Source organism: Octodon degus, unplaced genomic scaffold (assembly GCF_000260255.1).
Source record: "Octodon degus isolate 3935 unplaced genomic scaffold, OctDeg1.0 scaffold00355, whole genome shotgun sequence".
NCBI lineage: Eukaryota > Metazoa > Chordata > Mammalia > Rodentia > Octodontidae > Octodon > Octodon degus.
In genome coordinates, this window is record NW_004524931.1 from 485,861 (window position 1) to 511,797 (window position 25,937).

At 48.4% G+C, this 25,937-nt stretch overlaps 1 protein-coding gene across 2 annotated transcripts in view; it reads right to left on the bottom strand.

Moving 5' to 3' along the window:
• Tspan9 (tetraspanin 9) overlaps positions 1–25,937 on the bottom strand; it is a 230,643-nt gene that overhangs the window by 72,986 nt on the left and 131,720 nt on the right. Inside the window, exon 2 of one of the 2 annotated variants that reach the window (XM_023708388.1) lies at positions 14,047–14,126. In XM_023708388.1, coding sequence (XP_023564156.1) covers positions 14,047–14,109 — 63 coding nt within the window. In that variant the 5' untranslated portion in view covers positions 14,110–14,126. Of the gene's footprint in view, positions 1–14,046; positions 14,832–25,937 lie in introns of those variants that run through there. The other variant, XM_004648146.2, reaches the window with a different exon arrangement.

The following is a 25,937-nucleotide window of genomic DNA, read 5'->3' on the forward strand; positions in this document are numbered from 1 at the left end:
GGGTGGGAGGACACACAGTGTGAGCAGCAGGGAGAACCCCTTCAGGGATTTGGGCATACCAGCAAGGAAGCAGAATGCTGTTCCTAAAGGATGACTGCTGGAGGGAAGAATTGGAACAATCAAAATGAAGGCTTTAACAATAGGAAGCCTCGACAGCTCTGTGTCACATGAGGTGCTGAATCTCTCTCACCAAGAGGCTGCTTAATAAAGCAGCACGCCCCCTCATTACTTACTCAGCCACAGCCTCCCTGGTAGGGGCAGGGCGAAGTAGAGCCTGCTCACTGTGACAGCAGAGGAGTCCTCATCTCTTCCTCATACTCAGAAGGAAACAGGTAAGAGAAAGGATTCTCTCCCTGACATTAAGCAAGGATACTGAGGCCTAGAGGTGTCCAAAAGCCTAAAGGACCCATGTCCAGCCTGAGCACCAGCAGTTCCTGCCGCTTGGGTCAAGGCCACCAGCAGAATCTGGTTAACTTCAGAATGTTCAGGAACAAAGTTCCAGCACTCTGAAGGCTGTCCTGTCCAAGAGGTCCTCTCTCCTCCCTCTAGGCCTCAGTTTCCCCACCTATGAGATATAAAGGAATCATCCCTGGCCCATCACTCTACCAAGGCTACTGTGAGATAAGGACAATTAAACATTTCAAAAGCACAGAATGTCAGAGCCTAACCCAGACCTTAGCAGTGAATTGGACAGATCTACTATTTTCTACAGGTGGAAAGTGAAGCCCAAGAAGGGACCTAACTTGCCCAGGGTCATACAACTAGCTAGTGACACACCTGGAATGAAAAGTCAGGTATGTGGAGCAATCCCTTGCCCTTCTTCATTATGTCACTTTGATTTCAGGTACAGCTGGCAGTTACCTGACTATACCCTGTGAGAAAAGTGGGGCACCTATACTACCAGAGGTGGAGAGGTCAGCTGGTGAGTTACCTAGGACTTGCAGAACTGCTAGAGAGCTGACCAGCTTGGCCCCATCTACCAACAGGTTAAGAACTGTCTCCATTTAGTAGGGAAGAAAGAAAACAAACCAGTACCACTAGAATCCTGTCAACATTCCTCCCTTAGAGCCTCATTCAAACTGGAGCCCTTTGTAAGTGGCTTTTGTGAACCATGCACTTTTCACACAGACTCCCCTCCTCCCAGCAGGAGGCTGGGGGTGGGGCAGGGAAAACTTCCCACAGTTCCCTGTGGCTGCCATAAATGGTAATGAATGGAGCACCTTGTGTATGTAGCTCTCTGCTGACTGCCAAATGCACCTTCCTCCCAGCCCCTTTTCAGGGAGCCTCCAAATTCCTCCACAGCCTGGCCTAGGGGCCTTAGGGATCGCTCAGGACGGGTGTCCTAAATGGCTGACATCACAGAGTGCCTGCTCAAGAGACCAGGCTCATCAGCTTGGCAAGCTGTCTTTCCGATTTGGGCCCAACAGACTCTTGCCAATTAACAGGTTTGGGATCAGAGTCTGACTTCGGGTCATATCTGACCTCAGCACGTGGGAACAGAAGACTCAGGACCTTAGCATCTCCTAAGGGACCCTGCAAATAGACTTCCAGAGTCCACAGTACCAGCCAGCCAGACTCCATGCTCTTCCTTTTAGGACCTAGGCACCTCTCCATACAACAAGGCTCCATCAAGTAGCTTCCTGCATGCCACAGATCAGCTTCCAGGCCTTTTGCTTTATCTGTCTATTTCTCCTGTCTCCTTCTCCATCCTTCCCACCCCCTCTGCTGATGGCAGGCCTTCTCTTCCACCTCCTGGCCTTCTCCCAAGTTATGCATCTTCCACCCTCTAGCCCCTACAGCCCTCTCTCTCTCTGCCCACCCAGACTCCCTGCAGAGCCAGCCTTCTCTGCACAGGCTCCCATCAGATGGCAGACAGTGAAACTAGACATGGACACTCATGCTACCTCCAGGTTGAGCCAGCAGTCAACACCAGGTGTACAGGGTCATCCTACACATAAGCTCTGATCTCCTCTAGCTCTCACCTCAGAGTGCCTCACTAATTCACCAGGTGTGTGCTCAGGAAGGCAGTAAGTGGGACTGGGAAGTCACCTGCTATTGGGGCAGCTGGTCCTGTTTCAAGTGCTCAGCCTACAGGCTGTGGGTGACCTGTCCCACAAATTCAAGTCTCATCTCCTACAGACAGTCCATCCATCACCAGCCCATTAATGAACCACTGCTACTCCCAGAGTGGGAACATCACCTCTTCACTCCTGTAGTTTTCTTACTGTTCCAAGCCTTATGTTGTAGTTGCCCTTACTTCCAAAAAGTACTTACTGAGATCCAAATAAAACAGGATCATAATAAAATTAATAAAACAGGGGCTGGGGAGATAGCTCAAAGGGCATAAGCATCTACCTTTCAAGCACAAGGACCTGAGTTCAATTCCCAGCCCCACATTCTGTGCAGGACCCCGATCCCTGCCAGCCCCAGAACCAGGAGTGGCGGCTCATGCCTGTAATCCCAGCATTCAGGAAGTTGAGACAGGAGAAGCACTGCAAGTTCGAGACCAGCCTGGGGACTATAAAAGTGAGAACAAACTGCATAGCAAGACCCTGTCTCAAAAATAAAAATAAAAAAATTAACTAGACAATCCCGATTAAAGAAACAGATGACAAGCAAAGAGAACGCCTAGTGCTGAGCCTCCTGGAAGCCAAAAGTGCACAGGAAAACATGATGGGTTGTGTGGCAACACGTATAGCTTATGTGTGCCTCCTGTGACTAAGAAGTAGGGCAGAGAAACTCTTACACGTCCCACCTAAACTCCTGATATCTAATAATAGAGGACAAGCCTGAGAATCAGATTGTGAGGAGCTCAGGGCAATCAGCCCCTGGTCTGACCTAATGCAAGCATAGGCTCTTTCAGGTCACTATACTACCTTTCTGAATATTTAGACACTGGATCTTTTCAACCTGATTGCAAGCTCCAGAGAATAGAGACAGTGAATTGTTGTCTCTCCTGCACTAGGTGAACCAGGGCTTGATGACCAGGCTTGGTGCATGTAGACTTGCTGTTTGATCACTAAGGACACATTTTAGGGAATACAGAGCCTTATAAGTAAGAAATGTAGACTAACTCCAAGATGAGGTGCTAAAGGAGGCATCAGTTACTCCTGTCAGTAAGCTTCTGTGTGCCTCAGCTCAGATGAACCTTGAAGAGGGGGTAAGTAGTCAAGGATGGAAGATCAGAAGTCCTTACATAAGAGATCTGCATGGAAAACATTATAAATCCAAAAGAGAAGACATGAAAGAAAGCCTAATATATAAACATACAATGTTCATGGTTATAGAACTGCATCAGTGAAACACAATTGCTATTCATGAATGAGCATAAAGACAGCTGTTCTCCTTAAGTAGACCAATAGAGCTGGTGAAAGACCAACTAATAAAAACACCAACATAACTGGGAAGGGAGGGGGAAAGAGGGAAAGATTGAATGATTAGTTTTTGCTGAAACTATTCAAACTGATTCCAGGATTTATATAAAAGAACAAACAGCCAAGAACAACCAAATACTCTTAAAATACATAAAATAAAGGGCCAGGGAGATAGCTCAGTGGACTAAGTGCCTGCTTAGGCAGGGGTAGAGATCCCTGGTACCACATGTGGCACTGCCCCACCCCCGGGTACACTGAACCAGAGACCAAGTCCGGGTGTGGTGGCGCATGCCTGTAATTCCAGCACTGGGGAGGCTAAAACAGAAGGATCACTACGAGTCTGGGCTGTGTAGTGAGACCCAATAACAAATAGCATAAATAAAAAAAAAAAAAGTAAGAATAGCTGCCCTCCCAAGTCAAAACTTAGTAACTTAATGTAGCACAAGGACAAATAGCCCAACCAAAAGGCCCATATATACATGGAAACACAGGCAGAACTGTACATCTATGAAAAACAGGTCGTCAGGTCAATCAGTCAGGCTAAGACAATTGATACTTGCAAGGGAGAAAAGAAAGTCAGAACCCCCTTTCATACTAACTCTAGGTATTGACTTACATCTAAAATTAAGAGCTTTTGGGCTGGTGAGATGGCTCAGTGGTCTAAAGCAACTACTTAGAACAAGCTAAGCTAAGCAAAGCACAGGGACCACGGTTCAATCCCCCAGCACCACATGCCAGCCAGTCCCGCCCCCTGGTGGGCTGAGCTGGCCACACACACACACACAAATAAATAAATATTTAAAAAATAAATAAATAAAAAATAAAATTAAGAGCTTTAAGAAATAAATGTTAAGTCACCTTTATTTATTCATTGAACAATTTAAGTGTTTATTAATGTTGTGATGACTACTGTCCTGTTACCAGTATATAAAGACATCTATGAGAGATATAGATATATAGATATAGATATAGATATAGACATAGACATAGACATAGACATAGACATAGATCACTGTATTTTAGGAAAGGGTCTACAGGGTATTCAGGGTCTCACTACTAGATCAGACTCATAGTGATTCTCCTGTTTACATCATTCCAAAAGCTGGGATTACAGGCTCACACCACTACGCCCATCTCAATCACTGTCTCAGCATGCCCCGGGGGCAGGGCCGGCACGGCTGGCCCAGGGATCAAATCCGAGGTCCTTGTGCCTGCTTGCAGGTGCTTTAATCTGCTGAGCTATTTGGTCGACCCAGGACATACATTTTTAAATAGTACATAAAATGTACACTCTAATGAAGTAAGAAACTGATAAAATCAACAATATTACAATGTTCTTCTGCTCACCAAAAGACCCCACAAAGTGAAAAAACATTAACTGTGTGTTAAATAATTTAATTTACAACTATTTTCAAAACAAACAAAACTCCCAACAAATAAGAAAAAGCAAACAACTCAATAGAAAAATGGACAAAAGACATAATCAGAAATTCACAGAAGAAGAAAGAATGGCTGACAAACATCTGAAAAACTGCTCACTAGTAATCAGCAAAATGCAAATTAAAACCATTATAATACAGCATTTTACACCCACTGTATTAAAGAATACCAAATTATTTCCACATTTAATTGCCATTCCATGGGTGGAAATGTCAATTGATACATCCACACTGTAAAACAACTTGTCCTTATCTAATAAAGCTGAAACGCATATGTCCTAAAGCTCAGCAGAGCCATTCCTGAGGCAGACCTATGGCAGCAATTCTCGAAATGTGGTCCACAGCAATGCTAATGCTTAGAAATTTTTACAAAAATGTGCTATGGCCTGACCATTCCAGTTCATGATCACTGACTCCTAAAGCTACTGCCAAGTTTTCAGGTGAGTCACGTGTGATTGGTTAGAGCTATGAGTTATGCATACCAGGACCACTCCCAGAACTAGAAATGTAAAAGCTAGTCCCACATCATAGATACTTCTGGAAGCTCTGGACTAGGGTCTTTATGTGCACAGGAAAACATGAGGTGAGGTGGGGGATTTAGGGAGAGGAGAAAAAGGGATCAAAGTTAGTCAAGATATGTTATACATGTGTACCAATACCCCAAAATGAACATAACCAGATGCTCACCACCAGGAGAATGCATGCATGCAGAGAAGTAAAGTCGAGTGTACCACAGTCACACCTATCAAGGTGAAAGCATTAAGAAGTGTAATGCTGGATTTTTTTTTTTTTAAAAAAATTCAGAATATTCTATGTATCTAAAGTTTTTGTTTTGTTTGGTTTGGAGAATGTGTGTATATATGTGTTTTCAGTATTGGGTCTAAATCCAGGGCCTCAGCCTGAGGAGATAGCTAGGCGGTCTAAGTGCCTGCCTGGCAAGGTCAAGGACCTCAGTTCAATCCTCAATACCAGTACAGCATGCCACGCCAGCCCCAGAACCCCAGGCGCTCCATGCTGGCCATTGAAACCAGGCGTGGTGGCACATGCCTGTAATCCCAGTGCTGGGGAGGCTAAGGCAGTAGGAGTCTGAGCTGTGTAGTAAGACCCTGTATCAAATCAATCAATCAATCCAGGGTCTCTGTGCTGAGCTCTATATATCCAGAGCCCTTTCAACTTTTTAAGACAGAGTCTCACTAGGCCACTAAGTTGCCCAGTCTGCGCTCAAACCTGGCATCCTACTGCCTCAGTCTCCCAAAGTGCCAGGATTATAGGCTTGTGTTCACAAATCTGGCTATATCTACCAAAAGTTTCAAAATTAACCAAAACAAAAGATGTGGTGTTCAAGAACGCCCACCCACATGCAATACACTTCACATCAGTTTCAAGAGCCATGATTCTGTGTTAATTATTGGAACCGTCCTACCAATTTGATTTGAAACTGTCTCATTGCTATTTCTCAATAAAATTATGGGGAAAAAAAAAAAAAGAGCCATAATCCTTTGGGGAAGTCAAAGAGGGACACGTTGGGTAAGTCCACAGATGTATACAGTGAAATGCAAAATGCTCCATTTCACTTTTTCTTTTCTTCTTTTTATGTTCTGAGATAGGGCTCATTACATAATTCAGGGTGGTCTTGAATTCACTATGTAGCCCAGGCTGGCCTTGAACTTACAGTGATCCTCAGCCTATTGAGTGTTGGAATTATAGTTGTACACCATCACATCCATTTCCTAAGTGAGGTAGGGGAAATGGGTTTGTTTAATCACTTTCAAACTATATGAATTTACATATGATCCATTTCACAATATGGAATCCCTGCAGTGTGTTTCTATGTAGTGATGTGACCTGTACCTGGAGCCCCATGTTCTTCGTCTCTTATTTTAGGTCAGAAGCCAAAGAGCCCAGCTGAATCCAATATCTGCTAGGCACTGAAAGTCCAGGGTATCCCACAGGGCCCAGCAACATCACCACCACCCAGCTAGCCTGGTCCTGACCTCACCCTGTACACCAAACATAAGGGGAGCCAGGGGAAGCAATGGGTAGCCTTTGTTGGGAGGGCCTGGCTGGGGTCACAGACAGCGCCCTCACTGCCTTCTCCTCACCTTCCCTGGACCTTCCTGCTTTCCCTGTTTTTCCACATTCTCCTAAGACCAGAAGATTTTCTAAACAATATTCTAAGCCAGAGAGACACTAGAGCTCCTTCCAGGGTCCTTCCACTCTGTCCACCATCATCACCCCAGGGCCCCATTCTATAGCCCCTGGGTACCCAACTGCCCAAGCCCAGCTCTCACTGTGTGAACTGAAAAAATTCTAACTGCAGTCAGCATTCACAGGAGCCACTGCACAGTGCCCTGCTAGCAGCGCACGCGCCTGCACAAGTGAATACACGCACGCATACGCACACACACTCACACTGCCTCACATGGACCTAGCATGGTCCTGCAGGACAACTGTGTGGTCACAGAGGAGGAAAGCAGGCATCCACAGCTTAGGGACACTTTCTGAGCATGGGCCTCACTGCTGGAGATGCTGCCCCAGTATCATGGATGGCTGTGGAATATGGTTGTGGGAAAAGCTGTCTGGCTGCTTTGCATGTGCACCCTAGCATGGACCCCGGGAACAGACAGAAAGCTCTCTAAAGGCAGAAGCCTTGACTTTCTCATCCTGGGACAGAGACTCCACTGATTTGGCATATCTTACAGGGCACTCCCAGGGGTTTCTTCAGTGCTCATGAGAGCATCTAAAGCTTGCTGGGAATCACAGGAAGAAGACACAGACCACATCTGATGCAAACCAGGAACTCACTGAATTAGAAGAAATTTGAGGGCTGGGTAGACAAAGAGCAGGGCATGGAAGCCAGATCTCGACCTTGTGTTGCTTCCCACTGCAGATCCACTCACTCGCCTGACCGCGTGCCATTCTTAACATCCCTGCCAGGGTCAGCCCCCACCCCCACCACATCTGCTGTTAGATTAGCTTCAAATGTGAGCAGGGACAAAGCTGGCTCAGAAGATTTAACTCTGCCCGACGGGTTTAGCCTGGCTTCAAAGCTTCCTAAGTGGGACCAAATAAGCGGGCACATCGCAGCGGGAAGGGAGAGGCCGGAAAGGGGAGAGAACAGTGCATCTCTCTAAAGCTGGATTACCTACAGCAACAGCTTGCAGCCTGGGTAACACAGCAAGACCTGTCACGAGGTCACTGCCAGAAAGACAATCAAGCACTTGCCTAGGAGCCTGCAGACTCACTGAGGAACACCCCACAGGGAAGTCAACCAGAAGCCATCCCAGTCTCTGTCACCCAGTGCACTCCTCAGCTTTGCTGTTCAGCCCACTTCCAGGTACAAGAGATTCTGCCTCTCCCATTGCACTACCAGCTCTCTGACACAGACTCTGGACTAATCTGTCCTCTGTCTCTCCATACACTTCCTTGCCTGGACCTTTCCTCCTATCTTCTTAGCAAGCTCCTATTCATCCTTCAAAATCCAAGTGTTGCTTGCTCTACTTGGCTCTCTCTGTGTCTAATCTCAATGAAGCAAAATTATTTATCCTATTAAAAAATGTATTAAACACCTGCTGTTCAAAACTATCTGTTTATGAGTCTTATTCCTCCATGCAACTCTGAGCTGCTCAATGGTCTAGCTTACAGTGAGTGCTCAATAAGCGTATAGTACACACTGGATACAGGGCATCCATTAGTCCCTTTAATAGAACAAAAACAGAAAAATCACGATTCACAGATTTTTTCCAAACTAACAAGAAAAAGCCTAAAGCTCTTTTTCCCTCCGTTTCTTTCTGACATAAGCAAATGTTTCAGAAAGGATAGAGGGGAAGGGAAGGGAAAAAAAGGGAGGGGAGAGAATAGAGGTCAGAGCAGGCTGCCAGGATACCAGGTTCTAGAATGCTGGAAAAAAAGGAAGAGCCCCTTGCATGCCAGCCCCTGCCCTGGCAGGCCTGTGTTCAAATGCTGGGTGCAGGACAGGCCAAATGACCTACCAATTCCACAACTTCCTGGCTTGGGAAAACTGATATGGTTGTGTAGCCCAGTTGAGCCCTGTCCTTACCAACTGGAGGCTCTGGTGCATGCAGCGGGCATTCAGCAAATAGTTGTGGCATGAGTGAATGGACTCAATTGGGGCCCCAACACCCTAGCAAGCCACAGAAAGCTGAGGGCCACTGGGCCTGCCATCAAGTTCAGCCAAGGGCAACTAGGCACACAGGGTGGGAAGAGGCCAACTGCTATTCACTGTGTTCTTACAGACAGGTAGGCAGGCTTGGGCCCTCTCTCCTCAAGGTGGAGAAAGCCCTTACACTGCTTCAGCTAAGGCTGCCTCTCTTCCACCCCCTCTTCCCCACCCCCTCTTGACTGACACCAATGCTGGCTCTGACATGATTTAAAAATAGATATTAAGACAAGGAAGTTTAAATTTTAATGCTTTGGAAAGGAAGCAAACACACAGCTGGCATTCTCTCTCGGCCACATTCCAGGAGTCTCTCAGGGTATCTACCCGGCCCTTCATCTTGTCCCCCTGCCTCCACGCAGAGCCAGGCCTGACTCACCCAGGAGATTGGTCTGTAGCATCCCTGTGGGGAGCCAACCTGCATGCCTCACCCTGAGACTTTTGGAAGCCCCAAATGCTTCTTGATCCTAGTCCAGCCTCTTCTCAGTGAGGCTGTCTGAACCTGAGCTCCCGGCTAAGAAACCCCCTCAAACCCCATTCATTAATAGAACGCACCCTACAGCACCTGCCCATGATGCTCAAGGTGCACAGACCCCAGCCCAGAGTCCTCAGACAGCCAGGCCAGTTAAAGAACATGTACCACCAAAGCACCCACCAGCAGGGGCAGCCTGAGCAGCCTGACCCCACTCGGGAAAGTTCATGGGGATCTACTCAGCTCTCAGCCTGTGGTTATCTCATGCCAACCCTTCCTGTATTCAAACAGGTTCACTGAACACTATCTACTAGCCTAATTGACCTTTACTAAGGGAGCAATCCACAAGGAACAGACTTTCTAGTGAGGCCAAAATGTCACCACTCTGCCAACTATGATTTAAAGTGATGGGAATAGATCTGCTGGCCAGTATGAAAAATGATCATTATTCCAAGTGGCAATTATGAGAGCAATCAGTCCTTGACCCTTTGTATCACAAAGAAACTTGACTTGAGGTTTGGAAGAACTAGGGTGAGATCATGATTTGCCATCTGAGATGAGGATATGGGCCCCTACATTTAGAAGTTCCCTTTGCAGCCCTCCCCATATACCTTCTCTTCCTTTCCTTCTAGCAAAGCCCTGAGCTTCCTCCACTCTCAGGAGTTTAGATTCACTTCATCTCTACCTACACTGTTCTAACAGACAGCTCTGGGAGGATCCAGAGATGGAATAACTGAGGGAAATGCCTCAAATGGCTTCCTCTGCTGGAACAAATACCTTAAGAATGGATTTCAGGCCAGGGAGATGGCTCAGTGGAATAAGTGCTTCCCTGGCAAGCGCAAGGGCCTGAGTTCAATCCCAGGTTCCACCAAAAAAAAAAAAAAAAAAGAATGGATTTCATCAGTGATGGACAGTATGGAAAATGTTCTGTCCTAGTTTAGGCTTAGCCTATCACCCAAGAAGCCAGCACTCTCTTTGGCCCAAGAATCAGGGTGGGAAATTCAGGGAACAAAGAGGAAGAGATTCAGTTAGGAGTGATCACTGATTCCAGCTGTAACAGGTCCCCAAGCCCTAAAGTGATGCTGCCCTCCTAGGTGCCCCAAGCTCCCATAGTGCACTGGGCTGCCAATGTGGCTAGCATAATCTGGCTGCAGTCAACGTTCCAGAAGTAGACCTGGACCACCACCAGCAGGCAGGCGCCCAGCAGCCTGGGAGGCACCTGCCCTTTTCTTAGTAAGGAGGAGTGCTGGCTGCAGAGCTCCCTCTCCCATCCTGCCCCTCCCCCATGATGTCACCAGGCTCTCACCAATACCAGCACCCTCAAAGCTCCACCCAGTGGCCAGGAAGCAGGTACTCAGCAGGCCTGTGAAGGGCTGCAGTCTGATGCATCTCTCTTCCAGGCCAGGGATCCTCTGGAAAAGCTTAGAAGAGGCAGTGGGTATGGCAGCAGCAGGAGGCTTGGAGAACTACCAGGTAGGCTCTGGATCTATGGAAAGAACTCTGCCTATTGATTACAGGTCTCAAGTTCAACTCTAATGCTTCAGAAAAGCTTTTGGAATCTCAGCCATGAGATTAAAACAAGTAATGGCTATATAATTTCTAACAATTTCTCCTGGATTTGTTCCTGTGCCTCTCCCCAGGCCCTACCCTCTCCCTCACCTTCTCCTGAGACTTTCCCTTACCTGCCCAGCCCAGCCTACCCTACCCACCATTTAAGTGTGGCCAGGCAACAGTAGAGGCCTATGGGGGCGTTGCTGCAGACATACCTCAACAGTTCTTCTCTTGTCAATCAGGCCCTTCTCCGTTCTTCCCCCACAACAGGCTGAGGAGCCCCTGCCTACAAGAACTCTTCACTTGAGTGAAACAGTGACATATCATCCCCAAGCCCCCAACAAACACTAATACTCACACAAGCGCCCATTTCTCCTCTGGCAAATTTTCCATCTTTCCCAAGATCCACATCTTACTTTACTATCTCAAATGCTACTAGCATAAAATAATCAGGTCTTGATATTTCCTGGCTCATAGCTTGCCATGGGAATTCTAAAAATATGAAGTAATCAAAAAATCAGGGACCAGGAAGGAATAATTCCTTGTCTTATTAGAGTATTATCAACACTAGTTGGGACGAGACAGCAAGTTCTTTCACTATAGACCATAAAAGAAGGACAGTTCATCAGCTAGTTCATTAATTGCTGCCACTCTCTTAAGGGAAGATGGAGTCACTTGTCCACCACCTGCTAGTTAAGATCAGGAAAGCCTATATAGGCAAGTTTGATATGTAACTTTTTGACCACATCAAGTGAGACTTGGGAATCCCCGCCACATAATAATATATGTGATTCACAGCCCTGGCCATCGATCCATTCATTCACAAACATGTCATTAGCACCAGCTCTGTGCATAGCACAGACACTGTGTCAGGAGGTCCCCAAACCAAGTTGGAACCTTCGTTACCACAAGCAGTTATACCAACTTCAACCAGCAGGTGGCAGAGTGGGGTGGGGAGAAACAAACGCAGCTGAGGTGGGAGATATGACCAAAGGCACTGTGACCATCGCTGAGTACTCCTTAATATTAAAGTGCCCATATATAACCCAGGTTGGAACAATGACAACCAAAGGGGCAGGCATGAAAAAGGAGAGTAAAAGAAGTGAAAAACAAAAATGACAGCATTTGTGCTGACTAAAAGGCACTGGAAATATGATACTGGCACAGAAGTCAAGGGATCAAAAGGCACTTACCCCAGAGTTCCTACAGAATCCTTGATAGTCAAAGGTTTTTGCCATCCGAAAAAGAAATCAGAGCTGGGAAGATGGCTCAGTAGAGTAAGTGCTTGCCTGGCAAGCACAAGGGCCTGAGTTCAATCCCCTGTTCTGCCAAAAAAGAAAAAAGAAAAGAAAAAGAAACCAGAGTATCTGCCTCACCTTCCATAGAACCCTAGCCACATGGCTGAACATTCTAACTGCAGTAGCAGAAGGGTCCAACCCACAGAGCCATTTGACAAGTTCAATCAAGGAATCTCAGGCCATTTTGGAAAAGATAGTACACCTAGGGCTGGCCAGATAGCCCAGCGAATTAAAGCTTCTGCTTAGGCAGACACAGGGACTGTAGTTCGATCCCCAGGATGACATGCCGGCCCCACTCCTGGCAGGCGCTGAGATGGCAACTGAAACTGTGTGTGGTGGCACACACCTATAATTTCAGTACTTGGGAGGCTGAAAACAGAAGAATCACTACCAGTCCGAACTGTATAGTGAGACCCTGTACTAAATACATTTGAAAGAAAGAAAGAAGGAACGAACGAACGAACGAACACACACACAACCCCAGGCGCTTCACTGCCCCATCCAGGATAATACACAGGAGCGTAGGGGACAGTGAAGAGAGCTTCACATGCCCGCCCCATGGGACAGGGAGCCCAGACTGTAACGCACCAAAAAAATGAGCAGCCCAAAATCTTACCAAAGCTGGTGCAGAGCAAGACCAGCAGCCCGTCCTCTTCTTTAATGGGCTGGAACTCTCCCTTCACATGTACCACACAAAAGTTCTTCAACTACAGTCACCCACACAAGATGAACACAGCTCAACTGCTTCCACCTAACCCCACTCAAATGACTCTATTGCCCCAGTGCTCCTCCTGGACCATGCCCAGGAAGCTGAGGCTGAGGTTGACAGTCTCCAAAAGGCAGGCTAAGCTTTGAGGCTGAGCTAAACATCCGTGTTGGCAGTGTCCAGGGTCCAGGAAAGAAAGGAAGAAGCAGCAGTCAGGATAAAAGAACAGAGATACACTCAAGAAGTTTCACTAAATCTGCCTGTCATTTCTTACGCACACACTGCCTCTAGTAGCCTACAGAGGGCAAAGAACAATCCCAACCTGCCCCATCCACTGACTTTCTTCAGAAAACAACCTCACCAAGGTCGGAGAACCGCTGACTGTCTCTCTTTGTCCCTTCCAGTCCCAGAGCCTGGGAGCATGTGGCAGCCCAGTTAACTACAATCCTTCAAAAGCAGCAGCCAGACACCGGATGGCAGCATGCCCCCAGCCCCTCCTCCTTACATCAGCCCCAGCTCAGTTCAGAACAGGGGTTCTTCCTCCTCCTCCCTGGAATCACTAAAGGCACAGAGGTGAGACCTCTACACTCCTGCCAAACAGCCCATTATATGCTGCAGATTGAACATTCAGAGTGATACAGAAAGAAACTCAGAACATCCTCCTCACATGTGTCCTCGGCCAGTACAGGGTCACGGCTGTTACAAATTCTGACCCTGCCACTGCTATGGTGTGGGGTCTGAGGCACACACGGGTTTTCTAAATGGGAGAGGAGATGGTAACAAAGTCTGCTACCCTTCCAGGAGTAGAGCAAGTCTCTTCTGGAAGACAGGTAAGTTGGACCCTCCATTCAGCCACTGAGGGAAGAGAGAAAGACAGAGAAGCATCAAAGGGGGTGGGAGAAAGTGTAAAAAAAAAAAAAAAAAAAACACTTACCAGAGCAATGCAGTATAAAGAATGAGCAGAGTGGAGCAAGCATTCAGCTACTACGCTGGAGAGGAGAGGAGAAGGGAACCAATGCTAGGACTTACCCAGAATATTAAATTGAAGAGAAACATCATGTACTTCAAGCAGCAGAGGCAGCCTCTGGCCATGTTGCACTTCTTAAATTCTAGGAGGAACACAAAGGACAGGTCCAGGTAAAACACCACGTACTTGCTGCCTTTGGGTGCATTGTACTTGTCAGTTTTCACACCAGCCTCGGCGCGACTCTGGCCCCGAGAGCCCGCGGTGCCGTAGAAGGCGCCGGCCGTGAAGCCGTGACTAAATGGGCGGCCAGAGGTGGACGGCTTGGCAAAGTCCGAGTCCTTGCTGTCCAAAGATGGACTCCGGTGGATCGAAGAGTCTTCACTACTCGACTTCTCCATGTTCTCGTCGTTCTTGGAGGATGTGGGGAGCGGGGGGCATCGCTCCCGTAGTGGGGCTGGGGAGGCACCCGAGTACAGGCGGGCACGGGGTCTGCACAGGACCTCGGGCCCGGCGGGTGCACTCACTGCGCGCCTGAGCCAGAGCCCAAGTCCCGCTACTGCGGGACGGCACCCGCTCCCAGCCCGCAAGGCTCTGCGCCACCACGCGGCTCTGCGCTCTAGCACTCTGGGCACTGGCCTGCCGGGCCACTGGGCGGTTGGGGAGGCTGCTGATGACCGTTCTTTTACAGGGCAACCGCTCACCGGCGGAGCCTACAATGAGCCTCGCCTCGTAGGTGCCCCGCCTCCCCTGCGCCGACTCTGCGGAGCTGCCGCCCGGCTGGGCTGCGGCTGCGGCAGCGGCGTGCAGCAGGCACAGGCTGGGACCGTGGCAGCTGCACCACCGGGCTTTCTCTGCGGAACCCTCGACCGACTTGAGCTCTGAAACCCCAGAGCCCCCTCCCTGCCTCGGTCCCGCCCCTGGTTTCCATTTGGCCAATAGGCACACTGCTGCGTGGCCCTGTAGAACGCCCCCCTCGCACCCCCGTTCCTCCTGCCCCTCCCACCCCCATAACAGAGTCTCGAATAGGATGCAAGCTCCGCCGTGTGCCTACACCAGTGCACAAGGGCTCACTAAACTCCAGGGCTCGGGCTAGGGACACGGAGCCACACTGAAAGGTGCTGGTCTCTCACACAAGGAAGAGAACGGCGAGAGCAGAGGGATGGCTGGTGGGACCGGTGACCCAAGGAAGCAAAGGAGCAGTCTGGGAGGACTGGAAAAGGAAGTGTGGCCCGCTGCCCCCTCCGCTGGGTTTGTCCAGCCCACAGCCCAAAACACACGGTCTCCCGGCCACTAACGCATGCACCCTACACCTTGTGCACCTGGGGTGAGCTACCGCACTAGGGTGAGGGACCCGAAACAGAAGCACACAGTGGGAAAGCACTCGGGGCTCCAAAGGGTGCGCGCCCTCCCTACCACCCCCACATCCCACCTCCAGAACCCCGCGCACACGCACACGCACGCGCAGCTCCGCAAAGCTCCTGCAGCTGCGCGAGACCCTGCTCCGTTTGCCTGGGTAGGACTACAGCTGGCTGGGGCTCAGGCAGATTGCCAGGGCCAGGGGGCAGAAGCGGGACCGGCCGTGACCCTCCATCGCCTGCCTATGCCAAGCATGAAGGGATGTAATAGTGCCCTGAGTCACAGGCTGTATTGGCCCAAAGCCCAGGAGTGCTGAAAGGCTGGCTAACAGAGGAGGAGGGCATTTGCCCCACGGTAGAACAGAGCTGTCTTTTGACTTCTTGGGAAACCCTGCCACCACGCTGGTCTTCCTTGGACTTGTGCAGAAGTCTGCACTTGGGAGGCCCAGATCCTAGCTCTCTTTTCTGTCACTGTCCCTGCCACTCAGAAAGGTACAGAAAGTTCCCTAGAGCACGAACTGTGTTGTACTGGGCATAGCAACCCCAGGGTAGCACTAGATGGGCTAGTTGGATAGAAGGATCCCTACTTACAAGGTGTGTGCCACATCTGCCCTGGACCACCCCCAATGTTCCACACCTATGCAGTGTGCTAAGCACCCTGTGGAAAAGGATATGAACTATGCTGCTGCTCCTTGCCCTTCAGCTACCTACTCTTTTCAAAAAGATCAGAGGGCATGGCTCACCAAGGCAAGCAGATGGGCAGCACAGAACTGTTACAAATGGCAGATAGAAGAGGCAGGGGACATTAACTCATTCAGGACCCCCAGGACAGGTCTCTGTAGTGACACTGCTGACTCCCCCAAGTGTGCATCCTAGAGGCTCTAACCACAGCTTGTTCTTCAGAGGAATTTCCAACAGTTTGCTACCTGAGTTTCTTTGAATTCAGGTGAGGAACGCCAAAATAAAACCTGGTGTGAACTGCAGGTACAACTTCTGCTATCACATGTGGCACTGTGGCTCTGCAGATACCATCTACAGATAAGGGGCAGAAGTCAGCTGGCACCTGGCAGAACTACTTGCCTCTCTCCTCGTCAACTCACTGGCAGCTCCAGAGGACTTAACAGTCTAATAGCACAGCTGGATGTGAGGAGAGACTCACTGCCCACTGGATGGAGTCAGCAAACCAGCTTTCCCCTTGCAGCTCTTTCTAGCTGCTATCCTCTCAGTATGGGGCTCAAGAGCCCTCTAGATGTGCTGTGGATATGCAATGAGTGAGTAAGGGTAAGGCAATGTAACGGAGGGGAAGCACTGTACATGCAGAGGTGCTGTTATGGAGGTGGGGGGGGGGTCATCACCAAGGGCCCTTCATCTGGCCTCTCTACTTTTTAATCTTTTTCCATCCCTCTTCTCCCTGACTCACACTGGTCCAGTCAGAACAGTCTCCCCATTGTCCACCTCCATGTCTGGTCATAGATGAATGACTGCTGCTATTTCCTCAGAAGCTTGAGGGCCTGAGAGAGGAGGTAGAAGACAAAAGGCAGGTGATAGAAACAGAAGACGCTACCCAGTGTCATAGCTCTGTTTGCTCCTGATCACAGTTGTCAAAATGGCACTGAAGTCCCACTTGTGAGTTTTTAGAAGTTACAGTGACACCCAGCTTAGTCACTACCCGAATTAATAGGACCAGTGCTGATTGATAAACCTTTATATGTCTCAGGAACTAAGCTTCACTCACAGTAACTCATTCAATCCTCAAGACAGTACTACATAATAGTAGTTATTCCATTTTACAGAAAAGGAAACACTGATTTTAAAGCCTACATGCTATATATTGTCTTGGACTCTAAACATACTTCTCGCCCATGGGAAGGAACTTGCCAGGCTAACAATTTAAAAGTAGAACAGGAGCACATCTTGATGAGAAGTCATTATGTAAAAGGACCCAGACTGAGGGGTAAAAGGAATAGATGTGGCTGGGCTTGTGCCTCTGGTCCAATAACCAGCAAAGGTGAGTTACCATGGAAATCCTTGAGGGATCTCAAGGAAGGTAAAGGAAGAAGCAGGTATAGGAGTATGGAGTGTGGAGGGCAGGGAGCTTATCCTGTCTTAGAGAAGGGCAGCAAAGTAGCCTCAGGAGGTAGGTTTAGCCAGAACAAATCCTTCCCTTACCTCTTCCCATTGGTGACAGACTCTTCATTGTAGGCAGGACCCTGAGCAAGGACCCACATGGTACAAGGATGAGTAAGTCAGGCTGTGAGCCTCAGAATTCACAGCAGCTGAAGAGAACAGTCTCCTACTCTAACCCACAATGGTACCAATAAGTACCCAGCAAAGGGATAGAGCATGCACACACAGGATTGGCAAGGAGCTGTCTCACAGTCTGTCATGGGAGAAAGGCTCTCCCTATGGTAGACAAAGGAAGGGAGGCACAGCAGGAGACCTGCGTGTGGCCTGCTCAGGAGACTGCATGTGTCAATCAGTGCAGAGCTACTTTTTGAGGCTTTCAAGGACACACTGCAGCTTCCTAAGCAGTGGCACAGGGCCACTGTGGGACCTGGGGAAGATGGGCTCAGCAGCATGAAAAGGGAGATGAGAGGTAGTGAGGCCAGCTGAAGTGGCTGCCTTAGTTCCCTAGATTTAGGGTGCAGAAGGAAGAACCAGGTAGAAAAAGTGATGTAAGACATCTCTTCTGCACTTTCCCATCCTCCTCACCAGGCTCAGGAGAGTTGGGGATGCATATGCCCTTGATGGGCTCTCCAAACATGTGGACAAGATAGAACTGCTTTGTTCCCTCTCCCCTTTTTATACAACAAAGTAAAACCACTAGATAATCCTGGGGTGGGGGGTGAGTATGTGAAACCAACATGTAACATCTCTGCTGACTGGCAGTCAGAGATGTGCTGAGGAAATACCAAGCTCTGTGTCTCACCCACGCAATCAGAGCTGAAGGTCCAAGCCAGGTCCCCTTCCTGATGTGCACTGAATATTCCTGTATGTAGCACTGTGTACAGCATGCAGCATCTCAGCACTCTAGGCTGCAAATGAGGTAGCCTCACCATGACACCATAGTTGAAGCCCCCCAAGCAGTATCTGCTTTGCAAAAGAATGTTCAAGATGGTCCACCATTATAGGAGCATACTATCCTCATCCCAACTTTAAAATCAAAATTTGGAGTTGTCTTTGACTGTATAGGAAATACTTCCACCACTGAGTAAACCATTCATAAATACAGCCACAGAAGATGTATAGAGTGCCAGACCCAGTGGTACTTGTCTGTCATCCCAGCACTTGGGAAACAAGGCAAGACTGCTATGAGTTCAAGGCAAACCTGGACTACACAGCAAGACCCTGTCTCCAAAAAACTAAAAAGAAAAGCTGGGCATGGTGGCACACTCCTGTAATCCCTGCACTTGGGAGGCTGAGACAGGACTACTTTACAGCCTCTTCTGGAGAGAAGGTGACTCCGTCCTCCTTAACACATCATTCAGACTATGATGAAAGTCTGCCCACAGCCTCTGCTTGGTCCCTAGACTTCTACAAAATGGCAGAGTAATGTTGTGGTCATTTCATTATCCAGCCCCAGTGCCCATGACAGTGACCACTATAGGGCTGGTGCTCAGAAAGTGAAGAAGAAGGTAAAGGAAAGACTTCCCTGCCCAAGCCTTAAATTCCCCTCAAGGACAGACTAAGAGCCCCATGTTTGTGCCCCCAAAGGATATGAACCAAGCCAGGAGTCTTAGGAACTATTCCTGGAAAGCACGGTATCTGAGGTCAACAGAACCAGATGAGGGAGCACAAGAAACTTAAATCCCCAGCAGATAACAGAGTACAAATGTTAGCAGTCAGCTGATTTGTTTATAGCCATATCCCTAGTACAGACAGACAGACACATACACACAGCCATTTTATAAGACTCAAAGGAGGTAAAAAAAACCTAGAGGACTGAGACTGAAGCAAGACAGAAGATGAACCCTTTTACTCTGGGTGAAGCAAACTGCGGAAGAACCCTAAGGAAGGGTAGGCAGGGGCACACACCTCTTCCTCCCAGTTAATGGAACCTGGTACAAAGACCTAAGTATTGTGTGTCATGTCTCAAAGCACATAAGTAAAGCTGCCTCCTGGCCTTGGTCAGTCTTGTCAGAGGCCTGGCTACTAAGGAAGGTGTGGCTGAATGTTGGCTCCCTACAAGTACATACCCCTGGATGGAAGAAACAAGACCACAGCTATATACCCACTATAGTACTTCTGAGCCGGACAGGGGTACTGAGAATGTGCCTTCTAGATCATAAGGAGCCAGGAAGGAGGTGTGGATAGACAGTCATAAATCCAACCTCTCCCCTCCCCCGAAATCTCTAGTGACTGTGGTTGGCTGGACCTGGGGATGTGAACAGTGTGACACATGCTCAGACATTTCCATTGATCCCATACCCAGCCCACCCCCAAGATCACAGCTCTGGCAAAACAACATAATGGGAAACCCATAGTATCTTTGGAACTGGATGGATCTGGAATGAGTGACCTAACTGCTGGGTAAGCTACAGTCACCCACAGAAACCTGTAATCTGCATTTCTCCAGCCTCCCCAAGCAGCATATAAAGAAACAGATTAAAGATTATGAATGTCACAACATAGCAAAACTTCTAGGTCACAGAAAATGTCCAGTGGAAGACATCATTATCATAATCAACAGCACCAATTATTAAATAATATTAGGTTAAAAAGGCCCCTGTCTAATTACCATGTTGCTGAACAGACAAAAAGACACCCCCGCATCAACATTTAACATTCTGTGCCCCAGATTCCCTGTGACATGGATGTCTACCCAACCTTCACTTGTCTTCTGATCCCAGAACACATACCAATTTTTGTCTGTCCTCCCCACCTGGCTGCCTCACAGCCAGTTCCAGTTTCAAGTGCCACTTCTGCCCCAGATTCGATCCCCTGGCACTACCCTGACCCTTCTCAATAAAACAGGCAAAATATCAACCTCAGGGCTTAAGCCAGAAGCCCTGCATTCATTTATTTTCCAGTGTCAAGTCCTAGCCATGTCTCCCGCTTCTCATGGTGCAACAAGATACCACCCCCTTCTACCCCATCTCATTGCTCATTCAAGCCCACACAGCCCCCAACAGGCTGTCCACTGGCACAATGAAGCCCAAGCCAACTTTTCACCTAAGCCCCCTCCCCCACTATGGCTTCTTTTTTATTTAGATTTCTTACAACTTTGACAGTTCAACCTGAGGAATCCTGCCTGCCTCTCCAGTCCATCCCTGGCCACTCTCACCTATTCCTTCTGTCTAGATGCTCATTCCTAGCCCACAGCCCAGCTCCGCTCTCCTAGCACATGAGCTCCCAGGAATCCTTCACAAAGGTCTTCTGGTTTGTGGGACTCCACTGTCAAAATTATCCACCACCACCATTACATGTTCCCAAAGCATGACTGGCCTTTTCTTCCCATAGCAGCCATCACAGCTAGAAAGTCCATGTTTCTCTGAGTTCAACTTACTGTCTGATTTTTCCACTAGATCATATATGATAGACTAGACTGTCTGTCTCACTGTTGTCAACACACTGCCCAGCATTGTGCCTGAACTACACAGAAGCCTAAGAGATGCTTGATGAACAAATAGATAAGAGCTCAGAGGACTGTGCACATGAGGCAGGATCTAGGAGAGGGTAGTGGACCTTCTGCTTGTGTGGATGCCTCTGACTGTCCAAGAAAAAAGGCTTAGGGCTGGCCAAATAGCTCAGTGGATTAAAGCGCCTGCAAGCAGGCTCAGGGGCCAGGTGTTCAAGCCCAGGGCCTGCTGTGCTTGCCCCGCCCCCAGGGCATGCTGAGATGGCAAGTGAGACTGGGCATGGTGGTGCATGCCTGTAATCCCAGCTCTTGAGAGGCTTTAAACAGGAGAATCACTATGAGTCCGATCTAGTAGTGAGACCCTGAACACCCTGTAGACCCTTCTCTAAAATAAAAAAAATTTAAAAAAAAAGAAAGAAAGAAAAAAGGCTTAGGTCAACAACTACCTATATCCATCTCCAAACTACAAAATAAAGAGGCTGGACTAGCTGGCTCTCTCAGATCCTTGAGCCCTTATGAAACAGGACTGGATTAACTCTTGGGGATGAGTGCTGGGTAGGCAGAGGGGAGGAGGAAGAACATCCTGGGAGAGAAAAGGTAGGTGCAAAAGAGGGTCCTACATGTACAGGAGGGTACGCCCATGCACCCAGCTGAAAGGAAGCTACATAGAAAGTGACCCTGACAGGAAGGTGGGCTGGGGCACTGCAAGGATAAAAGAATGCCATGAGAAATCTGCCTAAGTGCTTGTCATCTATCTTCCTCTCATAGCTCCATCCCCTACACCTTTCTTGGCTAACAGTCACACCAAAATGACCTGCATCTAACAGCACTGGCTGTTCCCTTGCCTAAAGTCCCCTTTCTTCAATCTTCTGTTCAGCTAATGTCCACTATTCAGGGGAAAATACCAAGGTGACTACCTCCTCCATGCAGCAGTAATATTCCAAGCTCCATCTGACCAAATACTACCTGTTCACTGCCCATCCAAGCCCAAACTGTGAGGTGCTGGAAGGCAAGGGTTGCCATAATGCTTGTCTGCCAGCCCATGGCCAGTGCCTAGCACAGGTGCACTGAACCTATATTGAACACAGGAATGACAGCAGTAAGCCCCTCCATGGGGACCTGGAGCAAGGATGGAAGCAGTTCCTTGGAATACTGAATCCTTGCTTGGAGCAGGCAAGGGTTTTTGCAAAGCAAAAAGAATTGAGACTCCTGTTGGACACTAATCTATTCCAGCAGTTCACAGACTCAGTTTGGGCAGGCTGCTGGGAAGCACACGCTGCTAGGCTGCCTGGACAAAGAGCCATGCACCCTGTGCTCTTGAGCATTTCTTCCAGAAAGCTCCAAATAAGCCCAATCTTTCATCCGCAGGCCAATCAGCATCCCTGTCAGATTCCCAGAAGGCCTGGGATGAGGCATTGTGCTGGATGGACAGATGTATCTACACCCATATGCATGCCCACATAGAGTTGTTCACTCCTGGGAAATAGGAGAAAGAAAGCATTTGTTAGGAGTACTTATCAAAGAGGGCAGGTGACTCCAGGAGGATGAGATAAGGCAAATGGCTGGGCACAGGGAAGTATGACAAAGCCCAAGGTTTACTGCTATGCACCAGTGGAAATGTACTGACCCAGCAAATCCAATATTCCTAACAATTCCATGGAGGATGCAGACTTGCAGACTAGGACAATGCTCTCTGACCTAGCAGTCAGACTGCCTACAAAGCCTGTGGGGAAGCTAGGAAGGACTCTTCTACTGATTTTGAGAGCTGTTGCCTCCCTACCCCTCTCTTACTCCATTGAGCCTGGAAGCTCTGGGGTTGGGACCTTAAGGAAGGACAGAACATAAGTAACACTGGGCAATGCTTTAAAGTTAAGATGGGAGAAAAGAGCCCCAGATTGAACCCTGCTTAGCAGCCATCCAAGGGGAACCTGTCATGTTCTACCCTGCTGATAGTGTCTGACTGGGGTAGAGGGAATATGTGGGCTCCCTACTGGTATCTTATGACTCACACGTCTCACAGTACACAACCACTCTGAACTTCAATGAACTGCTGCACACAAGGTGGCAGGCCCCAGTCATCACCTCATTTGGTGTCTCTCTCCCCTTGTCCCTCCTGGGCTGGTCCTTATCATTCAAGATACCTCCAGCTGAAAGGAGCCTTCTATAGGAACCCCATTTACGCCATACTTCAAGGTATTTTTTAATCACCTTGAGATCAAATGGTTATAAACTACATCCTTTAATTAGCTATTTGGGTTATCAAAATCTAAACAGTTCTAGAAGGTTCTTTTCAAAGTGTCTCAGGCAGCGATCCATTCCTATTATAACCCAATCATACATGACTGGTATGCAACCATGGCGAACCAACCCATGATTCTTCAACACATGCCTAAAGTGCAAATGCCACACAAATATGCCTGCACACATCATACATATGTGTATGTACTCCTTTAGAGACTCCTTCCTTGTCACTGCCTCCTACCTGCCAGTCTGAACTCCCTACCCCAGTTCTGCTCCTTATTCACCCTGACACCTGCTGCCACCACTATTGTCCCAAGATAGTACTCAGTATGTATGACATACATACTTCCTTCCCAAAAATCTTCAACGGCTTGCTGGAGACTTAAACACAAACACGCAAACTTGTTGGAGATCTTTTACATCATATTTGGCCCAGATTTGCTCTGCCTTGTATCATTGTTATCTGGACAGCAAGACCTAAAGAAACTTCACACAGAACAAACTCAGCAGCTCAACTTGATCCATGGCGGTCACTAAAGAATGAAAGGAAATTAACTTCATCTTTCCCACAGGGCAGAGATTTTAAGCCTCCCTTACCTCACTGCACATGCTTAACTCAACCCATGCATCAGACTCCCTGGTGCTGCCGTGAGCCTAACTGATCGTCATTCACCTTGATGGATTACCCATCATTTTTTTCTTCTCTATAGATGCTCCCTCTAGGGTCACTCAATTCACCATCTACTGAAACCACATTGGACAGGAAAGTTCAGGTGTCCAACCTGGAGCTCAGAGTATGTGGCTGGACTCTGTGAGGTCCAGTGTGTCTCAATCTGCCAAGCTCTGGACCCAGGATACACTTCCATATCCCAGCTGAGCAAGGTGCAGGGGCACACCTGCTCCTCCCCTCTCTACACTGCTGCCAGAGGAAATGCCACAGCATATAGCCATGGCCAAGTAGAACACTGAGCCCCCCTCCCTTCTTCCACCTTCCAAACCTGAGACAGACCAGCACTCTAGCCCATCTGCCATTCTTCCATGAATGCACAGTCCACCCCATTGCCCCATTTGCCTCCCACAAGAATGAGCAAAAGATAGGCGTGCCCAGAAGCCAAGCAGCATAAAGAACTGGGACCCAGTCCCAATAATGTATCATTTGGGAAGAAGACTTTCAGCTCTCTCAGTGGAGGATACATGTGCTGGATGGATGGATGGATGGATGGATGGATGGATGGATGGATGGATGGATGGATGGGTGAGCATACACTTCTGTTTCCTCACCTATAAAATGGAATTAAGCATGGTCTTGAGACACAGATGAGGCAACATCTGGTAAACCACTTCATCAGATGGAAGGCACTATTCTCATAACCTTCCATCTACACACAATCTTGCCAGTCAGCACATCTCACTGGTACTCAAGAAAACCAAAGGGTCTTTGCTGATTAAAAGATCTCTACAGAGCTCCTTAGCATCCATTCTCTGTCCAACCTGGATTCCTTACTGTGGATGCTACTGAGAATCATTCTGCTCTATCTGCCTCTTGGGAAGAACAACAAAAATGGGCAAGTGTTCAGAGTCTGGTCAGGGAGGGCTGGTCCATCAAAAAGGCTTCTTAGAAAAGGTAGGGCATAGGCCAAGCATGCACAAACATCTACACAGAAGAAGGGCTGAGAAGAGGGAGTGCCAGGCACCTGAATGCAAAGGCATGTTCCTTGTAACTCCATTTTTGTCAGGGGACTTGCATACTCATGATCACATCTGATCCTCAGCACATCCTTGCATGATATGCATGGAAACTGTCTTTGTTTATAAATAAGAAAGAGAGGCCCAAAGAAAGGAGGTTTACCTATAGTAGTTAGTAGAGCTGAGGCCAGCATTACATCTCTTGACTTCCAAAACAGAGATCTTTCCCTACATTTATTGGCTTTATCTGGGCTCAGTGCTGGTCCTTGCTTTAATGTATAAAACTGACTCTACTGAGTCATACACAAACATGTCCTATATGCATGAAGGGAGATAATAAAAAGGAAAAAAGAATAAAAGAGATTGTGCATTAGTATTATTCAGCCAGGAAAAACACAACCTCCACATCATAACATCATGGAATAAGCTCTGTCAATCCTGAAAAATACACCACCCCACCAAACACATACCAACCTTCATTACCCCCACTCAATTCGCCCCATGCTCCACCTGACTTTCTGTAGCATGAACATGAGTTCTCTGAAAATAAGAGTAAATAGAGACCCTGCCCCCTGAAACCACGGCCAGGTACAGTGGAAATGACAAACCAGTGGTGGGCTGGTAAAGTTTTAGTCATCAGCTCCTTAGGGTTATCCCCTGAATTCTGGCACTTGAGAATGGTCATGGTGTACATACTGCCACAAAATACCAATGGTTGAGATGACCCGGGGACCATGGATCCGGAATAGACCCAGAGCACAGGCCTGGCGAGTGAGTGAGACGACCTGTGGCCTCCGGATCATGAACAGACCAACAGTGCAGGCATGGAGAGTGAGTGAGAGGACCCGGGGCCTCCAGATCCTGAATAGACCCAGAGCGCAGGACCAGTGAGTGAGTGAGACAACCCGGGCCCGCGGGATCCTGAATGGTCCCAGAGCGTAGATCCAGCGTGGAACTCTTCAGCAGAACTCCCTGCAAAGAGGCTAGAGGCAAAATCCACCCAGCTGATTGAGGAGCAGAACATCTTGCCAGAGTGACACAAAGGGTTCCACTCCAATGGCTGCAGCAGGAAGAAGTGGAGCACAGCAGCCTG